Source organism: Cydia pomonella, chromosome 21 (genome assembly GCF_033807575.1).
Source record: "Cydia pomonella isolate Wapato2018A chromosome 21, ilCydPomo1, whole genome shotgun sequence".
In the NCBI taxonomy this organism is placed as follows: Eukaryota; Metazoa; Arthropoda; class Insecta; order Lepidoptera; family Tortricidae; genus Cydia; species Cydia pomonella.
Window position 1 is genome coordinate 13,300,328 of NC_084723.1, and position 25,013 is coordinate 13,325,340.

The following is a 25,013-nucleotide window of genomic DNA, read 5'->3' on the forward strand; positions in this document are numbered from 1 at the left end:
AGAAACCTCAATATCATTTTTGAAGACCTATCCATAGATACCCCACACGTATGGGTTTCATGAAAAAAGATTTTTTGAGTTTCAGTTCTAAGTATGGGGAACCCCCAAAATTTATTGTTTTTTTTCTATTTTTGTGTGAACATCTTAATGCGGTTCATAGAATACATCCACTTACTAAGTTTGAACAGTATAGCTCTTATAGTTTCGGAAAAAAGTGGCTGTGACAGAATCGGACAGACAGACGGACATGACGAATCTATAAGGGTTCCGTTTTTTGCCATTTGGCTACGGAACCCTAAAAATAGGAAATTCGAAACGAGTGGCGATAAAGTAGAAAACGACCGAAGGAAGTGTTTTAAATCGACACGAGTTGCGAACCACCTACTCGCATACGTATCGTACAACGTTTTGCAGTACAAATAGCCCTTTCAATTTTCAACATAGTTACGTAATATGCTTATTATCGCACTATTTAGTGCGTAAAAGTAGCGACATATGTTACTGTAAATATATTAGACTGTAGATAACACCTTACTTACTAAAATATTTAACAATTTCGTACTTCATACGTAATATTTTGATTGGATTCAACTATAGGCAACAAAAACTTACTTTCAATTAAAATGAAAAATATTTGCGTTCAAAAGTGGAAGCGAATGTGACGTTATTTTTCCATTTCCTTTAACGAGTTACATGTTTCATGCCGTTTTGCTTTAGGCTATTTTGCTAACGTTCTTTTTATTAATATGCACCTTATAGGAACGGTATAAGATTTAGTTTTGGATAAATTTCAGGCAATTTTTTAAGGAAAATAAATGTTTTTAAATCTTTTATTTTTGTAGTAAATGTTATAGGCAGGTGGATGTTTGCGGATATAGGAGGCTTGTTAGTTTTAACTTTTGTTTAGCTCGTTAATGTTATTTACTAAATATTATGACTATGTGAGCTGTAACTAAGTATACCACAAACCACATAGTTCTGCCTTATTGAAAAGTTCTCAAAAAGTGAGCCAACAAAAAAATATATAAAAAGAACCTGCTCACAAAATTTCACGAGAATCGGTTGAGAAATGCGACCCGTGGCCGTAGGACAAAACAGTTGGACATACTATTTTTGGCCAACTTGAAATGAAGACGGTTTGCTCGCATTTCGCGCTCGCTCTGTTAATTAAGAATCACAAGGCACAAGTGTTTTTCAATAGTTGGTAGCGCTATATGCTTACCGTGGGACTTAGCCAATTTGTGTAAGAATGTCCCTATAATATATATTTTTTAAAGTAGGAGAAAAAATACACACGAAAATATAGAATATAATTGTGTAGTACAAAGGCGAACTTATCCGTAAGAGGGATCTCTTCCAGTTAGCCTATACCTAAAAGAGTTATTAAAAACTATACCTATACGTGATTGCCGCTGACGTGGTAGAAAAACACCGTAATACCTCAAATCCTCAACTAACACTAAGTTACGTAACACAAGACCAAAAGTTCTAAAGCTCTGTTGTGGTAAGAAATATAAATTACTGCATTTGTCTGCTGTCCTTAACCCCGTACACATATGTGACATTATCAATGAAAGGGACCTTATTGTCGGTGGCACATACGACATTATCAATGATGCTCCTATATTATAAACAACGCCGCGCTACGCAGTGCGGCGTAAGCGCCATGGACAATAAGGTCCCTTTTCATAGATAATGTCACATATGTGTAGCTGCACGTGTAATGGTATATTATAGGGCATATTATGCGACGTTACAAGGGTAAATGCTTATGGCGGTCGGGGCTTATGTCATTATTAACGACGATCTAATATTAATATTTTGTTGTATTAAAATAAATTACATAACGTGTACAAATTTACGTAACAAATAACAAAATAAAACAAATTGACTCACTTAAAATAAACACTTATAAATAAATGTAAAAACTTACTTATATTGTAACGTACTGTAACTTACGCGTTATCGACCTTTGAAAACCCTAAATACCTTAGAACCTAAATGGTCGCGTACTGTGCGGTTCAAGAGGAATTTCCTCCCGCGGACGCTCCGGCTGTGGAATGAGCTCCCTTCCGAGGTTTTCCCGAGGGTCTACAGTATGGGGTTCTTCAAAAAAGGAGTGTACAGGTTTTTAAAGGGTCGGCAACGCGCATGTAACACCTCTGGAGTTGCAGGCGTCCATAGGTTGCGGTGACTGCTTACCAGCAGGCGGGCCGTATACTTGTTTGCCACCGTCGTGGTATAAAAAAAAACCTGCTCATGCTTCTTGAAGACCCCGCATTTTTAATAATTTAGACACGTTCAAGATGTTGGAAAGATATTTAAATGATCGGTAACTAAACGACATGTCAAAATTGACGTTTTATTTCAATTCCGCTGTGATCCCAATTTTCTAACGTCAAAGTGACATTGGTAGCCCGGATCGAGCTCCTTCTGTCAATTATACGACATACAAACGATATCTAAATGAGAACTTATCTAAACCAGAACTTATCGTTATCGTATCTCATTCTTCGAATCGGGCCGCAAGTATTTACAACGCTTATAAGACTTTTATGGCGATGAAGGTTAGGCTATATGTTAAGATATAGTACATTACGATACAAGTGCGAAAAATAGGAAATTCGAAACGAGTGGCGATAAATTAAAACACGACCGAAGGGAGTGTTTTAAATCGACACGAGTTGCGAATTACCTATTCGCACATGTATCGTACAACGTTTTACAGTACATATGGCCCTTTAAATGTTCGACACAGTAACGTAATATGCTACTTCTCGCACTAGTGCTATAAAGTAGCCCCATATGTACTGTAAAATATTATTTTATACTTACCCCGTAATTTTTACAAAAATTGTAATATAAGGTTTTGCATTTATCATAATCATAACCTATCTACATATAAAACTGGCACATACAGGTTGTTTATTTAGGTCACCTGCAATAATTTACGGGGTGAATAACTAGTTCCTACTGAGCAACTTTTAGTATGGGAAATCGTGAAAAATTTTTTGGGTGTTTCATACATGTAATGTTACTGTCCGACCTTAATATTTTCTATAGAAGAGTAATTTTTTTTGTGATTTCGGGATTGGTCCCAAAGTAAAACTTGTTCAATATGATCTATATATTCAGCACGTAAATTATTGCAGGTGATTAAATAGGTAAACACCCTGTCGATTAAATACAAGGTGGAACAAAAATAGTGGGGATCCGCCTTAGGGCATATTCAGTAGGACCGATTCGAAGAATGAGATACGATAACGATAAGTTCTGGTTTAGTTAAGTTCTCATTTACATATCTTTTGTATGTCGTATAATTGACAGAAGCAGCTCGATTCGGGCAACCATTGTCACTTTGACGTTAGAAATACCGTAGATAGATCTTATTGGGGTCAATTTTGACATGTTGTTTAGTTATCAATCTTTTAAAGATCTTTCCAAGATCTTAAACGGGTCTTAATCATTCTTCGAATCGGGCCGAGTATCTTGTTCTAATTAGGTAAAAGTAGACGATTTTTTTTTGGATTATGTATGGAGGGTTGGCCGGCTTGAATGACCTACCCCATACAAAAAAAATGCGACAGTTATTTTTCTACTTTTTCCTAATCTGACCACGATACCATAATACATAAAACCCCCTTAAACCGATTCCCACTATTTTTGTTACAACCTGTATATGAAAATAATAATGTAAACAGAGCGTATATTTAAAGCTAACCCGGCATTTAAGTTAAGCCACGTAAGCAATACTAATGGTCGTCGGGGCTCATTCGTCGTCAGCGGTGTAACCGGTGCTTTACGGCGATTTGTGAACGTAACGCTTAATTTTGCAGTGGCTTTATGAAATGGCTTTACACATATGTGTAAATAAAGAAAAATGCAAAAATACAACGTATACAGCGCGTATTTTTAATAAGATCGCTTAATCATAGGGTAGTGTGTTTAGGCCCTAATGAACATTTCATAAGTTTTATTAAAAAAAGTAAGACTATTATTATTCCTTTTAGAATAATTTAGCAAGCAATGTATGACTACTTTTTTTTACTCAAAACGTCGCACTTACTGACGTGACGTCACAACTGTCACGACTGATCACAAAAAAAAAGTACATTGCCGCTCAAAAAAAAAATTTAAACAATTATTATGCTCTGGTGGTTAATATAGATTTAAAAAAAAAACTTTTTTTTTACGTTTTATAGCATTTAAACCCACGTCTCATTTAAGTTTGATGCCATAGAAGCAGAGTGTGACGGCCCGATTCGAAGAATGAGATACGGTAACGATAAGTTCCGGTTTAGATAAGTTCTCATTTAGATTTCGTTTGTATGTCGTATAATTGACAGAAGCAGCTCGATTCGGGCAACCAATGTCACTTTGACGTTAGAAATATTGTAGATATATCTTATTGGGATCACAGCGGATTCGAAATAAACATCAATTTCGACATGTAGTTTAGCTATCAATCTTTTAAACATCTTTCCAAAATCTTAAACGTGTCTTAATTATTCTTCGAATCGGGCCGTATGTCTCGCGAGCACAGCCCTAACGACTTTTTGGTCGCTCAGTATATCTGGCTTCTCTACTCGTATAGTACGAGTAGGTAATAAAAATTCAATAAATCGTTCCGCATTCTGACTTAATAACTATTCCAATTTTTTTGCAATCTGCAAAAAAAAAAAATGTTATTTCAAATGTTATTGTTGTTGTTGTTTGTTTGTTTTGTTTATGTTTAGTGTTATGTGTTTTTTCATTTCCTGTCTATTTTTAAATGTATGGTGCACAATAAAGAATATTTACTTACTTTACTTACTTACTTATTCTATATATTTAAAGAACAGTGATTTGGATATTTCTTGTCAGTATACTATCAGACTTGTGGTCTCGTGCGTAGAGTATGTAATGTATGGAGTCGCGTGCGAGAACGCAAGTCATACTAGCTAGGCAGATTGTACTATCAGATTCATTTATTTGATATTAATTTTCTTTATGATGGCATGAAAATTTGAAAAGTTTTTGGGTGCAGTAATGACACAAACGAAATATTACGTTTTATTTTACAAGGTTGTTAAGTAGCACGACTGTCCGACCATATAAATATAGGGAACAATAATTACACTCCGTTCCACGGCACTCTGCTTTGCTGTGACAAGGCGAGCGAGTGGAAGGGAGAGCCCAACCCAAGGTTATCCCGCTCCGGCCGGCTAGCGGACGCGGTACAAACCAGTCTTCGCGGCGCATCGCAACCTTTGACACACACGTGATTTGCGCGCCAAAAATGTTATTCCCGCGATAATCTAAGTTTCTTTTAAGTGATTGTTTCTCTATTTTGTGTTATTAGTGTTTTATGTGTTTTTTTCCCTTTTTTGTGACCAATATAAGTAGTTTTGAAAATTAGCTTTTTCTTCTACGTCAACCCCGCCCTTCTCTTACAAAATTGGTCCTTCGAGTTCGGATAAGTGAAATAGTTAAAGATGAGTGATCACAGTAAACCGAGAACACGTAGCAAAACTAGAGCGATGTTAAGGAAACTGCCAGATTCGGGATTGGGGACTCCGTCGGGTGCCGACGTATCACAGAACGCACCGTCTCTGCAGCCAGGGCGTGCCCCCTCGGTGGGTGGTCAGAAAGGCCACGGAGATGAACTACCGCCGTCGGGGTTGAAGACGCCGGTAACAGAGGCCACGGTGCGGCCGAAGAGCAACGCCAGCGTAGCCAGCAACACGTCGAAACACTCGAAACTTAGCCAGGCCTCCCTCAATGCACGGCGCTTACGCGCTGAGTACGAAGCGGAACTTGAGGTGGCCAAATTAAAAGAGAATCTTATAAAAAAGAAGCTAGCCCTGGACATGGCCGACCTTCAATTACAGGAGGAAGAAATGGACGAAGCAGCGCCCAGTGTTGCGAGCGGAGAGGTAACGGCGCGCGTGACGCGCTGGCTCGACAACACGCCCGCCGCCGCGCCGTCCCGAGCGCCAGCACCATCTTTGCCGCGCACGCCGTCACCCGAGCCGCTGCCGCCGCTACCGAAGAGCCAGCCTCTATCTGATATTGATCGGCTAGCGGAGGCCATTAGCAAGCTAGGACAGAAGAGACACGTGCCGCGGCAAGTGCACGAGATACCGACGTACGACGGCAACGCTTCAGACTGGCTTGGTTTCGAAAAGGCCTATCGCAGTACAAGCGAAATACACGCATTTAAACCTTTCGAAAATATGGCACGCCTTCGAGTGGCACTTGTCGGCGAGGCAAAGGCCGCTGTACGAGATTTGTTGAGAACTGCCACCGATCCTGAAGAAGTGATGAAAGCGCTAGAAGACGAATTTGGACATCCGACTCGCCTTTTGGAGTGCGCGTTGAAGAAAGTGCGTGAATTGCCTAAACTTAGCGAGGACGGACGCGAAATTCGCAAATTCACAACGACAGTACGAAATTGCGTCTCAATTCTAAGAAGTATACGGGCAGAAGGTTATTTAAACAACCCACAGTTGGTCAATGAATTGCTGACTAAATTAACACCGTATCAACGAGCGCAATACGGCGATTTTGCTATGAATATGGACATCGACAGCGGCGTCGATCTAAGAGTTAGCCCAAACCTCAGTATGTTTGTCGAATTTCTGAGTCAAATTACACGCGCGTCATCGTATTACGCTCCGATAAGTGTAAACATCGCGTCCGCCGACCGCGCCGCCGCGGGCGCAGGGCACGCAGGACCCCATGCTGGTCGGCGCGATAAGGCTGCGGCCCCAGTGCGCGCGGGCGTAGCGACTCATCGAATACATTCTCAAGTGGAAACCATCGCGACAGTGTCGAAGCCTGAACACAATGACAATAAAATTGCGTGTGTTAAGTGTAAAGCGGACCATAAGTTAAATCAGTGTACCGATTTTAAAAATATGCCTATTGATGAACGTTGGGACCTTGTCAAACAAAATAGACTATGTTTCAAGTGCATTTTGAAAACACACTCAAGTAGATACTGTCGTGCAAAGCGGTGTAATAAGTGTAATTATTCTCACCACGACTTATTACATAAAGACGTAGAAAAGGCTACGCCGCCCACGGAGGGGCCACAGCCTAACCTGCCGTCATCGGCGCCGGCGTCTCAAGTGTCGGCCTCAGAGACATATGAAACGTTGACGAATGCTGGTGAGATAAGTGCGCGTTCATTATTAAAAGTGATACCTGTGACTGTAACAACAAGTGCAGGAGTCGAACATTGCATCTATGCGCTATTGGATGACGGAGCGTCATGCTCAATTTTGGACGATCGATTCGCGAGTGGTGTAGACGGACCTACAGTGCCGCTGAAGTTACGAATGGCGAGTGACCGTTTCGCTAATGACAATAACTCTCGTAAGATCAAAGTGATAGTGCGCGGCCCGAATGGTGTCAACCATGACATTTCCGTGCGCACGATGCGGAACCTTAGCTTGCCCACACAAACTGTACCGGCGCGCATTTTCAAAGAAAACGCACACCTGCGGGACCTGGATTGCGGAGAGATGAGGGAGGCGAAACCCATGCTGGTGTTGGGGCAGGACAATTGGAGTCTCATCGTCGGCAGGGAGCTCCGTGAAGGTAAATCCGGTCGTCCGGTCTCTTCGCTTACCTACTTAGGCTGGGTCGTCCATGGCCCGTTAGGTGCTGGAGTTAGTGATAGCGAGATTGAATCCGCCAATTGCATGACCGCGTTTGATGACAATAATGATTTGCACGAGTTAGTTAAGGCCCAATTCGAGTTGGAAGCTATAGGTATTTCTAATGTGTTACGTACCAACTCGAATTCCGAACGAGCTTTAGAAATATTAAACAAAACATGTCGTCGCGTGTCAGATAACGCCCAGCAGTGGGAAGTAGGCTTGTTGTGGGCCCGCGACCATTTAGAAATGCCCGATAACTAAAACTACGCGTTAAGACGACTTGTCGGGATTGAACGACGAATGGATCGTGATCCCAAATTTGCTGACGAATACGCGAAGCAAATAAACAGATTATTAGACGCGGGTTACGCGCGGAAAGTTGACAGTATTAAGGCTAGTCCCGTGTGGTATTTGCCACATTTTGGAGTCACGAACCCTAACAAACCCGGCAAGTTTCGACTCGTATTTGATTGTGCCGCCACTTATCAGAGCGTGTCCTTGAATAACAATCTACTAAGTGGACCTGACTTAATGAATTCTTTGTTAGGAGTTTTGATTAAATTCAGATCGGGTAAAATAGCTTTCACCGCCGATATTGCTGACATGTTTATGCGTGTAAATATTCGCGAGGCCGATCAGGGAGCTCAACTGTTTTTATGGCGCGGTCAAGACCGATCTAGTGAACCTGGAATTTATGTAATGAACTCTATGATCTTTGGCGCGACCTGCAGTCCCACGTCGGCGATTTAAGTGTTGAATAAAAACGCTGAGGAGTTCGCAAATATGCATCCTGCAGCGGTGGAAGCTATTAAAAATAAACACTATGTTGATGATTACTTAGATAGTGTTGACTCGATAGACACGGCACAACAGTTGATCGCTGACGTCACCCACATTCACCGAGCTGGTGGTTTTGATATCAGGGGGTGGGTGACAAATTCACCTGAATTGAGTGAAAAGCTGCCAGCTGTAGTGCCGGGTCGTGTTAAACTAGACAAGTCGGAAAATGAACGCACGTTAGGTATGATCTGGTGTCCGTCGAGCGACTGTATGAATTTTGATTTGTCGTTTAAGCGCTTGCCGGCGGAGTTGGTTGAAGGTCAGATCAAACCTACCAAACGTCAATTTCTCAAATTTATTATCTGGTTCGAATGGCTAAGTAAGTTGAAAGCTCTATCTGCCGTTGCAGTACCACGATGGTACGGTCTGCAACGGACAGCAGCGGTAGACCTCTATGTTTTTGGTGATGCCAGTGAAAAAGCGTACGCCGCTGTGGGATTCCTGGTTGGTACTGACAGTGGCGGCAATAGGGTATGTACTATGGTGGGAGGAAAGGCACGCGTGACCCCTGTGAAGGTAGTTTCCATTCCGCGTTTGGAACTACAGGCCGCCGTGTTAGCATGTAGACTAGCAGTGACAATAAAATCTGAAGTAGATTTCGCTATCACAAACTTGTACCTCTGGTCTGACTCAAAAACAGTTCTTATGTGGATTAATTCCGACGCACGCGACTATCAAAGATACGTTTCGCATAGATTAGCAGAGATTGACAATTTAAGTAAGCGAAGCGACTGGCACTGGGCTCCTTCAGAATCCAATCCTGCTGATGAGGCAACCAGGATGGACTGGCCTAATGACAAAGGCATGTGGCTTTCGGGTTCCCCCTTTCTGTGTAATCCACAGGTACCATGGCCGAGCTGGAGCCATGACGAGACCCCCGCTGATCCTGAGCGCTTGGAGAGGGCGCACGTGGTAGCTGAAGCCACCCCAGGTCAGTTCATCGATGTCACACGGTACTCCACATGGACGCGGGCTGTGCGCGTCACTGCACGCGTGCTTGCATTTATACGCGCATGTCGAAGTAAGCGGCGGACAGCGGACGAACTAACTATGGACGTCCTGCAGGAGGCTGAGCGGGTTCTATTGAAACAGGCGCAGGCTCGTTCCTTCCCCGAGGAGCTGAGAGCGCTACAGGCGGGACGCTCGATTTCTAGGTCCAGCCGCCTGCTAAAGTTGGATCCTGTAATCGGCGAGGATGAGCTTCTTCGCGTTAGGGGCCGCCTTGGGGCGTCAACTGAGTTGTCGTTCGACGAAAGACACCCAATTATCCTCGAAGGTAGCTGTCGTAGCACGCGGCTGCTGGTACATCACTATCATTGCCGTACGCTGCACGCGAACCACGAAACCGTCGTCAACAACTTGAGAGAGAGGTTCTGGGTGACTTGCCTTCGCCCAACTGTAAAGGCAGTCGTTGCGCGCTGCCAATATTGCCGCGTGCAGCGCGCGCAGCCTAAACCACAGACGATGGGAGACTTACCACCCGTAAGACTTACCACGACACGACGAGCATTCGTCAACTGCGGGATCGATTATTTCGGTCCTATGGAGATCACAATTGGACGGCGCCGGGAGAAACGGTGGGGCGTGTTGTTTACCTGCTTGGCTACACGCGCCATTCACCTCGAGTTGGCTGCGTCGCTTAGTAGTGATTCTGCCATACTGGCCTTGCGCCGCTTGATAGCGCGCCGCGGGCAACCAGCGATGATTTTGAGTGACTGCGGAACAAACTTCGTAGGAGCGAACAAGGAACTGCGCACCGCTCTACGAAACTTGAACACCGAGCGACTTCAAGGAGAGGCCTTGTCTAAGGGCATTGAATGGCGGTTCAACCCGCCAGCAGCTCCACACATGGGTGGTACGTGGGAGCGTCTCATTCGCTCCGTGAAGAATGCGCTTCATGCTACACTGAAGGAACGCGCGCCATCCAAAGAAGTCCTGCACACCGCCATGCTGGAAGCGGAACTGGTCGTGAATAGTCGGCCACTTGCTTATGTAGCGACTGATCACAACGAACCGGTCGTACTCACGCCAAACCATCTCCTGCTTGGAACAGCGACGGGTGAAACCCGCATGACGACCTTCGATCCCTCTGACGTCAATGCTCGCCGCCAATGGAAGAAGGCAAACGCGCTGGCCGAGATGTTCTGGCGGCGGTGGACCAGAGAATATTTGCCCACCCTTCAGAAACGACAGAAGTGGACATCGGAAACGGATCCTGTCAAAGTGGGTGATGTAGTGGTGTTGTGTGACGGCAAACAGCCGCGTAATATGTGGCCCCGTGGCATAATAACCAAAGTGTTTCCGGGAAGTGATGGTCATGTGCGTGTGGTAGACATAAGAAATCGCGTCGTCCTGTTGCTCGGATAGCCGTGCTACCTACAGACGGTACATTTGTCGAATGAAGTCTCCAACTGGGGGGTGGTAATGTTAAGTAGCATGACTGTCCGACCATATAAATATAGGGAACAATAATTACACTCCGTTCCACGGCACTCTGCTTTGCTGTGACAAGGCGAGCGAGTGGAAGGGAGAGCCCAACCCAAGGTTATCCCGCTCCGGCCGGCTAGCGGACGCGGTACAAACCAGTCTTCGCGGCGCATCGCAACCTTTGACACACACGTGATTTGCGCGCCAAAAATGTTATTCCCGCGATAATCTAAGTTTCTTTTAAGTGATTGTTTCTCTATTTTGTGTTATTAGTGTTTTATGTGTTTTTCCTTTTTTTGTGACCAATATAAGTAGATTTGGAAATTAGCTTTTTCTTCTACGTCAACCCCGCCCTTCTCTTACAAAGGTAGTAAACTTTAAACGCCATAATAATTCGTCTCGCTCTAACTCGTAATAAATCCTTGCAACTCATTAGACGCCGCCATTGCTCAGGGAGTTGTTCAGACCGCTTGGCGAGAAAGCGAGTCTCACGGCACGACGACTGAGGAGACTTGATCCTTAGGGAGACCCGGTCACCAAAATTATAAAACCATAATAAATAGCCAATAGACGAAAAATAGCGATCTTAAATGGAACCGCTATATTATTCTGATTTTGACAACCGGTCCGATTAGAAGAATGATTAAGACACGTTTAAGATCTTTAAAAGATCAATAACTAAACGACATGTCAAAATTGACGTTTATTTCGGTTCCACTGTGATCCCAATAAGATCTATCTACGATATTTCTAACGTCAAAGTGACATTGGTTGCCCGAATCGAGCTGCTTCCGTCAATTATACTACATATAAACGATATCTAAATGAGAACTCACTTCAAATCTCACTCACTCACTCACTCTAAATGAGATGATCACTTCTGGATGAGATTGGCTCGGGATCGGGATAATTGGCGTACTAGAAGAGAGGCCTATGCTCAGCAGTGGGCGATAAAAGGCTGATATGATGATGAAATGAGAACTTATCTAAATCAGAACTTATCGTTATCGTATCTCATTCTTGGAATCGGGCTGTAGAGCTTGTTACACTGGTCGTCTACAGATTATTCTTCATCGCTTGTACAATAAATACAGGAGAACTTATGGCCGCCTCCGTCAGCTAACACGAGGGTGCAATAACCAAGAGTTACAATACAGGTTACAATATTAAACGACTTGTTAAATAAACCTTGTTTTTATTGCTCAAATATATTAACTGTTCGTGTAAAGCAAAAGACTTTAATATTAGGTAATTATTTTTCGGTAGAAGCTTTTGTCACTGGCTGCACTTTTCTTTTAGCATACATTTTACTTATCGAGATTTCCAACAAATATGGATGTTTCCTGTATTTGAAATAAATCATTTCACGCCATTCACGAAATAAAATGCGTGAAATAAAGAAATCTAATCTAATCTAAAGCACCAGAAAATTATTTCAACAACATAGACAACAGTTGTTGTTTCTTGATGCAAGTTCTATATAATAAATTAAATAGAACTAAAGAAAATGACATGACCGTGACGTCACTAGTGCAGTTTTCATATAAATTCCGTATTGGCAAATCATTTCGACAGTTCGAAAAAAGAAACTGATTTGACTATTATTAGGGAAATACCATATTGAAAATCAATGAGGTTACGTTGTTTTTAACTGCCTTATAAAAAGGTTTTAGTTTGACCCGTATGTATGTATGTGTGTATGTATTTATTTATGTCACTTTATTGCACATAAACAGGTTAACATGAAACAGACAAAACAAAAAAAGGTAAATATATCTGTGTATGTATGTGTGTAGTATGTATGTCCCCGATTATATTACCTAGATACTGTACTCGGTCGTCGTCATCAGATAAACTTGTTCTCTTCAGCTCAATATGAAAAGTACGGTTACCACCAGTTTTACACTGACATATTCGCTAACGTGTGCGTAAATTACTTTCTATGCATCTCGCTCATACTCGCATATCAGTGCGAGCGATATGTGTAGAAAGTAATTTACGCAGACGTTATGTTTTTTTTTACATATTTATTTTAGTATAAAGATATAATAATAAATAAAATATTATAGGACAATTTTGCATAAATCGATCTTATCCCACAGTACGCTTATTTAAGCTTTGTACTGTAATGTGGAGTTATGCTAAAGCAAACATAAACCAATTTTTATACCCTACCAAATTTTTACTGGGTATGCTAGGCTTCAAATCCCTTGAGATAAGGCGTAATGTTAACCTTATGTCTGCTACATCTCGAATATTAAGAGGGGAGTCTGACTGCTTGGACTTGATGGCAAAGGCGACTACCTCTTTGTTCCCGACAACTACTTACGTGCTCGTAACCATCGCCTCCTAGCGAATGGAACCTTTCACACGTTAGCACACCAGTATTCTCCAATCGTCCGCTCCCGGACACTCCTTAACAATTTTTTATTTTTTGCACCTGACTGCGACTTGTTTGCTGACAAAAATCATAAACTTTTTAAAGATTTTTTACGTTATTGTGAATCAGCTTTTTAATTATTGTCATATTTATCATAAATGTATTTTTATTACCTAGCTTATAGCTCTACTACTACTTAATTTTACAGCGCATTGGCGCCCGTTAGCTGTAATGCTGTAAAATTGTATTTCAATAAATAAAATTAAATTAAATTAAATAAAATGAATATCTGAGCACAAGCCATTACTTATTTAGAGCCATAATTGCGTAAATGACCTAACTTTATCTGGAAAATGTTACCAAAACAATTATCAGAAATGTCACAAAAGGAATTAAGAGTTATAAAAGCCCTTAGCAAAGTCCTTTGAGATAATTGCCCTAATCTTCGTTAATTTCTGACTCAGGGCGCATAAATTGGTTAATAAACGTTTTGTACTAATGTGGGACAAAATACTGCTGTTAATTTTGGCTAGTTGATTATCTAGATACATAGGTTTTGCTAAATGTTTTCGTTTGTAATCATTTTGTTGCAGAACTCACTAAGTTAAACGTTCTGTAGTAGTAATTCTTCTTTTTCTTGGTTTTAGGGTTCCGTAGCCAAATAGCTAGAAACGGAACCCTTATGGATTCGTCATGTCTGTCTGTCCGTATATCACACTTTTTTCCGAAACTATAAGAACTATACTGTAGAAACTTGGTAAGTAGATGTATTCTGTGAACCGCGTTAAGATTTTCACACAAAAATAGAAAAAAAAAAACAATAAATTTTGGGGATTCGCCATACTTAGAACTGAAACTCGATTTTTTTTTCATCAAACCCATACGTGTTTTATTGGGATGATATTGAGGTTTCAAATGTATTTTTTTTTCTAAACTGAATAGTTTGCGCGAGAGACACATCCAAAGTGGTAAAATATGAAGGGACTCACATTTTACACCCCCCCCTGTAACTTCTAAAATAAGAGAATGATAAAACTAAAAAAAATATATGATATACATTACCATGCAAACTTCCACCGAAAATTGGTTTTAACGAGATCTAGTAAGCAGATTTTTTTTATTACGTCATAAATGTTACGGAACCCTTCATGGGCGAGACCGACTCGCACTTGGCCGCTTTTTTTTCTTGGAATGTTTTAATGTACTCTATACCGTGCCCTCGGATATTTTTAACAACCCGTATTCTGCAAATAAAATCCATTAATTCATTCTCGCACATAGCGTAGACTGGGGAGACTTGATCTTAATGGAGACTGGGTCTCCTAAATTATGAAGTTACTTATAAATGTAAAATAATACCGAATAATAATTCGGACCCGGGTACGTCCTTAAACTACGTCCACAAGAGAGGTATGGGCATATTGAATGTCATCTCGCTTTGTGTGGTAGGGCACAGCACAGCGGATGTCATTCCAGATCTAGAGCAGAGCCCAACTGGGGAAGTACCTCCACCTTACAGAAAACCGCAGCCAAATAACACTAGATCCTACTCATAGTGTTGTGTTCCTGCCGGTGAGTAAGGTTGCCAGAGCTCAACGAGGGTGGGAGGGGGTTAGGGTCGGCAACGCGCATGTAACTCCTCTGGAGTTGCAAGCGTACATAGGCTACGGAGACTGCTTACCATCAGGCGGGCCGTATGCTTGTTTGCCACCGACGAAGTATAAAAAAAAAAATACAACTACGTAGTAGACGTACGGCCCGATTCGAATAATGGGATAAGATAACGATAAGTTCTGGTTTAGATAAGTTCTCATTTAGATATCGTTTGTATGTCGTATAATTGACAGAAGCAGCTCGATTCGGGCAACCAATGTCACTTTGACGTTAGAAATATTCATATTCATATATTTATTGATAAAAGTAATTACACGTCCAAAATAGTTACACAATATCGTATTACATTTAACTAAATGTAAATTGTAATATCATAGATAGATCTTGTTCGGATCACAGCGGAATCGAAATAAACGTCAATTTGGACATGTCTTTTAGTTATCGATCTTAAACGTGTCTTAATCATCCTTCGAATCGGGCCGAATTTTAGGATAAAACCTAGATCAACTAAAGCACCAATATAGTCTCAACTAAAGCTTTTTCCACGTTATTTAATAAGATAGCCGTTTGTTTTCCACACCGCTGCTTTATTCTCTGCAACCCTCGAAGCTAATTCCGTTTCTCTTTCCAGGTACGTGCTCTAGGGCCGAAACGGCGGGATTATACAACAGGTACATTTTACTTGCATTTTTATTTATAAGGCAAAATAAAGCAAGCTGCGCAATTAAGAGCTGTTTTGTTAACGGACTTGGAAAGTAAGTAAATAAAAAAAACGGTCAAGAGCGAGTTCGGTTTTACTCGCGCCCCGAGGGTTCCGTACAAACTTTGAATTATCTCGTGTAACTATAAAGGCGAAAGACTTTTGAACAGAAGTACCTATACTTAGTATAATTATGTACAGCGCCATCTATCGGCAAATTGTCAAACTGTCGGTTTTTCGAGGATAATTCTCTATCATGAGAACCGATTTCAAAAATTTATATTTTATTTGAAAAAACGTGTTTTTTATGTAATCTCATAAAATTTCAGGTTTAATAAGGGTTAAAGGTTTAATAATAATAAGGGTTTCTATATGACTATGAAACTCTAAAAAAGCCTGTAACATGGTCTATAAATAAAACACTTTCTGCAAGCATACCACGAAAAAACAAACATGAATATCCCCATTTTTCCCACTTAGCTATACATTTATCATCAACAAAGCATGTTTACCCACATAATCCCGCGAATCACCTCTCACGTGCAATCCGTGTTACCCCCACCATTGGACGGCAATTAATCTTCGGAAGGGGGGGGTGTCAGAACCACGTACCATGTGAGTGGGAACTAGAGGTATTAGTTTTTGTGATAGTTGAATGCGAATTTGAACGGTGATTGAAAACGATATGGTTGTTTGATTTTGATGGATGTTTTGTAAGTGATATGTCGTGTTATTATTGTTAGAAATAATTCGTTTTTGTTTTATTTAAAAGTGTAAGTAGACTCCAAACATATTAATGTTTTATTTTTATTTTTTATATACTACGTCGGTGGCAAATAAGCATACGGCCTGCCTGATGGTAAGCAGTCTCCGTAGCCTATGTACACCTGTAACTCCAGAGGAGTTACATGCGCGTTGCCGACCCTAACCCCACCCCCCTCGTTGAGCTCTGGCAACCTTACTCACCGACAGGGACACAACACTATGAGTAGGGTCAAGTGTTATTTGGCTGCGGTTTTCTGTAAGGTGGAGGTACTTCCCCAGTTGGGCTCAAGGTAAAATCAATCAACAAATGTAAGGTAACATTTGGCATTCTACAGATTTATAATCAAACATTAATAATATTTTATTTAATAAGAGATAGTCGATTGACTCTTTGGACAAGTCACGTGGTCTGTCACGTGACTTGTCCAGCGGATCGACTGAGGGGGTAGATTGACGGGAACAGTAGCCTTTAAAAACACAAGCCAGTACCTGAACAAGGCATTCTGTTGGTAGCCTCGGAATGACACGGATGGCTTGCGAAATACTGTTCCTAGTACCGATCAAGTTAAATAAGGATTGATGGATACATATATGATTGTAAAAATATAACTAAAGGAATGTCGGAAAATACATGGTTGATATAAATTTGATGTGATGTTTTTATCCTGACCAAGCGACCTCAATATTAAGCATTAATTGACTAAGATCCTGTTTCACAATGTCCAAGTAAAGTTCTGAATAAGCTGTTTGCCACTTGTCTGACGAATAAAGTCATCATTGGCTTTTCACAATCCTCAAATAACCTTAACTGGTAGATAAAGCGCTATGGTTTGCAGAAAGGTTTATCTGGCAGTTAATTTATTTGTTACTCTGGAGTTGCAGGCGAACATGGGCTACGGAGACAGCTTACCATCAGACGGGCAGTATGTTTGTTTGCCACGGACGTAGTATAAAAAATTTTGCTAACCGATGTTATTATACTACGTCCGTGGCAAACAAACATACTGCCCGTCTGATGGTAAGCTGTCTCCGTAGCCCATGTTCGCCTGCAACTCCGACAAAGCAAAGTATCGACTTTACTTGGACATTACTAGTAGAAGTATTAGAAAAAAAAATATTTTTCGAAAATATTTTAATTTGTTTTTATTCCAAACAGAAACACTACTGTATACATATTAACTGAAATAAATGTCATATACAAAGAAAAAACCAACAAAACTTACAGTACTTAAAGTAACTTAGCATTAACAAAATACATATGTATCCAATCTTCAACTTTAACTTCAACATTTATTCAGCAAATAGGCCACAAGGGCACTTTTACACGTCAACGTGGAATTTACATACAAACAAAAACAAGCACATCAACAATTAAGTATAAAATACAATTACAAAAAAAAGCAAACAGGTACAAAAAAAATCTAAAATTATTTAGAGGTGTAAATATCTCTAAATGTCAGAATTAAATGACTGTTAGCAAATTATCCTTAGAAATGTATAGAGTCTCTAAGAGTCAAAATTCCGTATAATTAAAACATTCATTAGGATAAAAGAAACATATAAGAACCGAATGAGGTGTCTCACTGTAATTCTATACTCAATAAAGTTAGCTTAAACAGACCAGTCTCCACAAACAGCACCCGTTCACGAGTATGACGCGTATCTCAGCCATCGCCTCCCTCAACCTTCATATTGACTTACTTATAAGTCAATTCGAGTTTTAGTTATTAGATCGCATTCCATTATGATACTGATCTGTCAGTGTCAAAAGTAACGTTTTTGAATGTGACGGTTTTGGAACCATCTCATATTGAAATGATATCAGATCCATGTTAGATCAGTATCACTTATACAGTCGGAATGGCCTGTTAGCACATATATAGTTAGTGTATATAGATAATAGTACAATACGATACAAGTGCGAAAAATAGGAAATTCGAAACGAGTGGCGATAAATTAAAACACGACCAAAGGGAGTATTTTAAATCGACACGAGTTGCGAATTAGTTATTCGCACATGTATCGTACAACGTTTTACAGTACATATGGCCCTTTAAATGTTCGACACAGTAACGTAATATGCTAATTTGTGCACTAGTGCGGTGAAGTAGCACCATATGTACTGTAAATTATTTTACAGATTATAGAGAGATACAGAGATACAGACGATACATGTGCGAATAGGTAATTCGCAACTCGTGTCGATTTAAAACACTCCCTTCGGTCGTGTTTTAATTTATCGCCACTCGTTTTGAATTTCCTGTTTTTCGAACGTGTATCGTAATGTACTATTAAATGTTACTTACTGTCTCATTAAACAAGATCAAAAGTTAATCAAAGTAGCTTTTACCTCTCCTATACTCTCTTCTCTAAATACTCGGGCGTACACCCCATATTCCAGACACGGGTCTCCAAAAATCTTTTACATGAAGTTACAGAATCACACCTTCCAGAGCCTGTCACATGTAGCTTTAGATATAACCTTTATTGTTATGGCAACAGGGTTCACAGTAATATATCAAGTGGGTAAAGGGAAACTCATCCGACTGAGCTGTTATCGGATAACGTGGTAATTACAAAACTTTCGTGTTATATGGGATTTAAACTTTTATTTTTGTTTTAGCTTCTTGAGTTCTTGTGTACTTTGTAATGGACATAGGGATTAGGATAGACTTTGTTTTGTTTCTTTTAAATCAAGTAAACAAATGATAGCCGTACGGACCGAGTAGATACGATAACGATAAGTTCTGGTAGATAAGTTCTCATTTAGATATCGTTTGTATGTCGGAGAATTGACAGTAGCAGCTCGATTCGGGCAACCAATGTCACTTTGACGTTAGAAATATCGTAGATAGATCTTAAATTGGGATCACAGCGGAATCGAAATAAACGACAGTTTTGACATGTCGTTTAGTTATCGATCTTTTAAAGATCTTAAACGTGTCTTAATTATTTTTCGAATCGGGCCGCTATTTTATTTTATAGAACAGGATAATTCAATTTCATTTAGTAGCGATTAAATCGTATCCGAAACTGTGCAAGCGACTTTGGCTCTAAAGATTAACTTTGTAGTCGATATAACCCAGCTCAAATAATAAAACTAAACTCCGAAACCTCTACGTTACCGGTCTCAGTGTACTTTATATAGTACAATATACTTTATATATCGGTGTCGAACTCGTGTAAGGCATCGATTGCTGGCAAGTCGCCAACCGATAAGGCCGGAGCATAGATAAACTCACACAGACTCCATATAAGATGTTATAAAACTGTTAGGGTCCTATTGGACGTAGAAATAATAATGCGGACTGTATCAAAATAGGCTGGTTTATTCCGCCTTAATTACAAAGAAATCCAAACTAAACAATTATAAAAAACTAATTCAGTATTCGTCCGTTGCCGGTGTAGTAGGTAAAGCAGAGTCGAGTGTGCCGCGCGTCGCTTGCGGCCTGCTGCGATGACGTCGAGCTCTGCCCGCTGCCCTTGCTTCTTCTCTCGTATGTATGTCCAGTACTAAACAATACTGTTACTAGTTTGTGGGCAATTTTGTTCACATTTATGCGGTCATATGCCAATAACTGATTGAACGTTTTTTTTTAAACGGGCAAATTATACTCATAGAGACAATATTCTGACAAACCTAAATACTATTAAGTTGCGTTGTTGTTTTATCACAGAATTCCTATGAACAGCTCGTGGTACAGTCAGCATCAAAAGTAGCGGATTAAATAACGCTTCATAAGTATCTATCATTCTGTAATTGCTTAACAAAAAGTGATGTTTTAATATTGAACAACTAAGACTGCAAAAACAATAAATAAAAACTTAAAATTACAATTAATCTAAATACAGACTATACAAAAATAAAACTACACTAAAGTAAACTAAATCTAAAAAAGGTCCCTGCGGCAAGGTCCCGATGATGCTGGCTGCGTTACCCCGCTGAACTGCCAGACTGATGCGTTGAGCGAGGTAACTGCCAGCTCTCCGGTCCCCAGTTGCGTCCCTGAGTCTCTTTGAAAGGTCTCTAAAGAGACTCAGAGCGCCAGGACCCCACGGACCCAGGGTCTCGACGCCGAACGGAACAAAACTGTATTCGGCACCGAGACCGCGGTATTTCCCCACCTTTGCGTTTTCAGCCGCCTCCGCAGCAGCTGCCGCCCTTACCGAGGTTCCGTGGAGATGTGACGGGGCTAGCGTGTCCACGCAGGTTGCATCCCACACCAGCACCCGCCCCATACTCCACGGAATCAAGGACATACCGTCAGGTCTCTTGCCGTCACTTCTCCATATGCCGGTCGGCTCCAATAGAGCAGGCACATTGACCGATGCAAGAGACCGACGGATGATGTCGTTAAGGGCGGCATGTCTGGAAAAGCGGCCCGCGCTCCTCTGGCAGGAGAGACCGTGATGACCTAAGTGGTCAACGTCCGCACCGCAGGGGCAACGATGAGGGGCACACACCGGAATACCTAAACGGAGGCAAATCGAGAGCCGGAGCGTGTTGGGCTCTAAAAAAAGTTCCAATTTTAGGGGATAGATGCGCGCGGAGCCAGTGCCCTGCTTCAACTGACTGCAAAATATATACTTTTGAATGCGAGTTTTAGAAATTTATCTATGTTTGGAAAAAAATTCTGGAATATCAGATACTTTTGATGCTGACTGTACTATAATATTGCGTTATTACCTAATGGATGTTATGTGAAGTTTAAGCGCAAAAGAATAATGGGTAGCAGTAGGCCTAAGATGGTCGGCTCTTTATCATTTGTCAACATGCCTGTCACGTTCTAACAAGTATGTAAGCGTGAAAGTGACGGGCATAGTGACAAGCGATAAAAATGGAACCATGCTGCCACTGCTGGTCTAGATAAAGATAGTTTATTTTCCAAGTAGGCATATGTATTATAGTGCGCTTATGAACGTCAAACCCACATACACATCTGACCCGAGAAGATTTAAATCCCTCCTAAATTGTAGGAGGTTATCCCAATATGGGCCCAGCAAGAAACTCTAATTTGGCTTGCAAGATTTGACCAGTACCCCTAGTGTAACTAAATTCGATTTTGAAACGTGACGTACGCGTTTGCGTTTAGTCTCATTTTGTATTGGATTTAGAAAGAGCGCGCCAAGCGGGACGTTTTGGAAACTCAAAATCCTATACAAAATGAGACTTAACGCAAACGCGTTCGTCACGTTTCAAAATCGAATTTAGTTACACTAGGGGTACTGAACATAGATACGATTGCGAGCGACGTAAAAGCTTGTAAAATGATCTGTGAGCGGTCGAAGTTAGGTCATGTTTTTTAAGCAGGTCTACTGAGAATATTGAGCCAGTGTTGATACTGTGGTCATGTTTAAAACACTAGTTTAATACCTACTTGATTTTCTTGCCTTTATTCGTCGTTCCAATGGACTTTATTAGGAAGTACATTTGGTTTTCATAAAGGTATTAGTCACGTGTTAAAATAGCTTAGCCTGCATTATTTTTTTTCATTTAATAATCAAGTAAAGAATGAAAAAAAATGCGTATTTGTCCAAAAAGTGTGTCATTGGATAAGTAAGTATTTAAAATGATAATATTCTAGCACACTTTTTAAATGACAATATTCTAGCCTCCTGGCCTTCCAAATTTGCCAGCATAAATTGAACTCTGCCAAATTGACAAAAAGTCAAAACTTCATTGAGACCTATGTACTACGTGTAGGACGCCGGTCTTCATGAGGTTAAAGTCTATATTGTGTTTGTAAATATGTACATCCCACTGCAAAAGTGAATAGACGCGTGAAATCTATTCATTAAACTGTCCATGGACTTTTGCTGCTTGCTAATTTTAGTGAGGTAGTGGTGTGTAGGTCCGTGTTTAATTTTTAGTAAAATTTTGCCTTGACTTATAATAAAACTAAATCGTAAATCTAAATATTTTTCTTTTTTTTTTGTGTAGCGTACACATTATAATCTATAATTTTTTTTTTCATTGTGATTGACATCTGTATATACAATTTATAAAACTAAATCATACTTTAATTTTACAAACATAATAAAGAAAAAAAAACGCTTATATTAATTTATAGCCATATAAACCCAGCGTGTTATTAAATTAAAGGGAAGAATTAGAGGTGCTTTGTTAAGAAACTTTCGTAATTATACCGATTATGACTCGTAAATTATAATTTAAATCCTATTTGTTACTTTGTGTGCAAAAAGGTAGAATAAAATCATAACTTAGTTCAGGAGTTTGTTAAATGAGCCAACACTTCCTTCCTGGTAAACCAAAAGTTAGAGCACGCGAATAAGTAACCACATTTTATCTTATTTGAGTACACTTTATTTGCACACAAAAGTTTATTGCTGAATCTATATTCGTTTTTAGGGTTCCGTACCCAAAGGGTCGAACGGGACCCTATTACTGAGACTCCGCTGTCCGTCCGTCCGTCCATCTATCACCAGGCTGTATTTCATGAACCGTGATAGTTAGCCAGTTGAAATTTCTACAGATTATGTATTTCTGTTGCCGCTATAACAACAAATACTAAAAACAGAATAAAATAAATATTTCTTTCCAATCTCGATGTTCTGATCCAATCACCGAAAAAAAAGCAACGTTGTCAGTACTTGCACGGGTGACCGTTTTTAGGGTTCCGTACCCAAAGGGTCAACGGGACCCTATTACTGAGACTTCGCTGTCCGTCCGTCCGTCCGTCCATCCGTGTGTCACCAGGCTGTATCTCATGAACCGTGATAGACAATTGAAATTTTCACATATCATGTATTTCTGTTGCCGCTATTACAACAAATACTAAAAACAGAATAATAAATATTTAAGGGGGGAACCCTTCGTGCGCGAGTCCGACTCGCATTCATTGGCCCGGTTTTTATAGATAATGGTACGGAACCCTTCCTGTGCGAGTCCGACTCGCACATGCCGGTTTTTGTTATAACTACGCCGGTGAAAAACAAGCATATATAATATACGTCAGGATGGCGTGTGGACTTTTTTTCTTAAATATCTCGTTTCAAGGAGAGGTACACTGATTTCTATTCATAGTTGACAGAGGTACAATGAAGGTACAATATAAATACATCCATTTTGCGTGAAATAATACAAGATTTCATAGGTGGGTGGACCTGACGTCAGGTTGGCGGATGGACTTTATTTTGAGCCTAGCTCGTTTTAGGGATAGATATACTGATTTCTATTAAATGTTTACAGAGGTACACTGAAGGTACAATATAACTGCATACTATTAGTGCATTATAATGCAAGATTTCAAAGGTCATTCTGACGTCAGGATGGCGGGTGGACTTTTTTTGTCTAATATCCCGTTTCAGAAAAAATGTCAGTAAAAACGGACTTTTAAACAAAAAATATCTGTTAAATAAATCTTACTTTTTTGGTCGATAATTAAATGAAACGAAAATTTGCTCCCACATTTATTTTTACGACACGAGCAATATTTAATTTTTAAAGTGGTGTATGAAACTAGTGGCCCGTTCTGTTTTTTTTTTTTTTTCAATTTAATTGGGTTTTTTATCTTTAATTGATATGACTGCCCACGCTGATTGTTGCTTATAGGGACCGTGCGTGAACTATAGGGGGCAGCATAGGAGCCCCCTGTTAATTAGCGTGAAGTATAAATGTCTAGTTTAAGCTTTTAATGTCGGCCACAAGATGGCAGAACCTGCAATGCACAAGAAAGCGTACGGGAGCCGTAGAGGGCAGCATCTGCTTTGGCGTGAAATGTCAATGTAAAGTTTAAGTTTCTGATTCAGGCCACAAGATGGCAGGCCCTCCAATGCGTAATGCATCTCCCTCACACTTATTCGTGCACGCGAGATACCAGATGACACCACTCAAGGTTAAAAAATAATACTGTAACAAATTGTTAGAAATTAAAAATAAACTCATCACTATGAATCGATTTTGATAAAAATATTTCGAGGAACTATTGCTAGATAACCTGCTTTCATATCAGAGGGTTTCTTGAAAAAAAATGCCACTTTTATTAATTTTATATTTTTTCATAAGTTTTTTCTAGTCAGAATCGCGAGCTCTGTCGATCCTATATGGGATTGGGTCTTTGCGTTATTTTCCTATTGTATTATCATTTCTCCATATACTTTGAATGGCGGTAAAAAAAAGGAAAGTTTGAAAAATATATGGATATTTTGGGACACCTTTTTTCTCTCTCGCGATCCTGATTAGAAATAACACAAAAGTGGCAAAAATGGTCACATACAAGTGGCAAAAATAAGAAACGCTCATATATGTTTTCTGTTAAGAGTTACAGCGCCACTAACAAACAGACACACACATACAGCAGTTACACCCCTTTTTGCTTGAAGTGTCAGAGCTAGAATCGGCCTCTTGTGCTGTACGGTACTGTATTTTAAAACTTTAATATTTAACGTGGTCTTCGAAGGCTCACCTTAAAAATAAGGTGAATTTTTCATCGGGAAACCGTCGACAACCCCAGAGACTACGAGAATATCAATTTCAGTTAATTAATATTGATATTTTTACTTTGAAACTCAGAAAATTTTTAGTCCAAAAGTCAAGAATCCTTTGAAAGGAATTTAATTACTAATTTTATTTAACTTAATACATATCTTACAAATGTTTAATTTTCATATATTATAATAT

At 40.1% G+C, this 25,013-nt stretch overlaps 3 protein-coding genes across 4 annotated transcripts in view; all 3 read left to right on the forward strand.

The window, feature by feature from the left end:
- LOC133529722 (complexin) overlaps positions 1–25,013 on the forward strand; it is a 552,838-nt gene that overhangs the window by 269,986 nt on the left and 257,839 nt on the right. The window lies entirely within an intron of this gene.
- LOC133529906 (uncharacterized) lies at positions 5,520–7,907 on the forward strand. The gene has a single exon (XM_061867708.1). It carries the CDS (start codon positions 5,520–5,522, stop codon positions 7,905–7,907), a length of 2,388 nt encoding a protein of 795 aa, XP_061723692.1.
- On the forward strand, positions 8,430–10,853 carry LOC133529907 (uncharacterized). Its single transcript, XM_061867709.1, has one exon. The coding sequence runs from the start codon at positions 8,430–8,432 to the stop codon at positions 10,851–10,853; it is 2,424 nt and encodes an 807-aa protein (XP_061723693.1).

Excerpts from the sequence above, each read along its gene's own strand:
- LOC133529906 (XM_061867708.1), top strand. The coding sequence starts at position 5,520 with ATGTTAAGGAAACTGCCAGATTCGGGATTGGGGACTCCGTCGGGTGCC.
- LOC133529907 (XM_061867709.1), top strand. The coding sequence starts at position 8,430 with ATGCATCCTGCAGCGGTGGAAGCTATTAAAAATAAACACTATGTTGAT.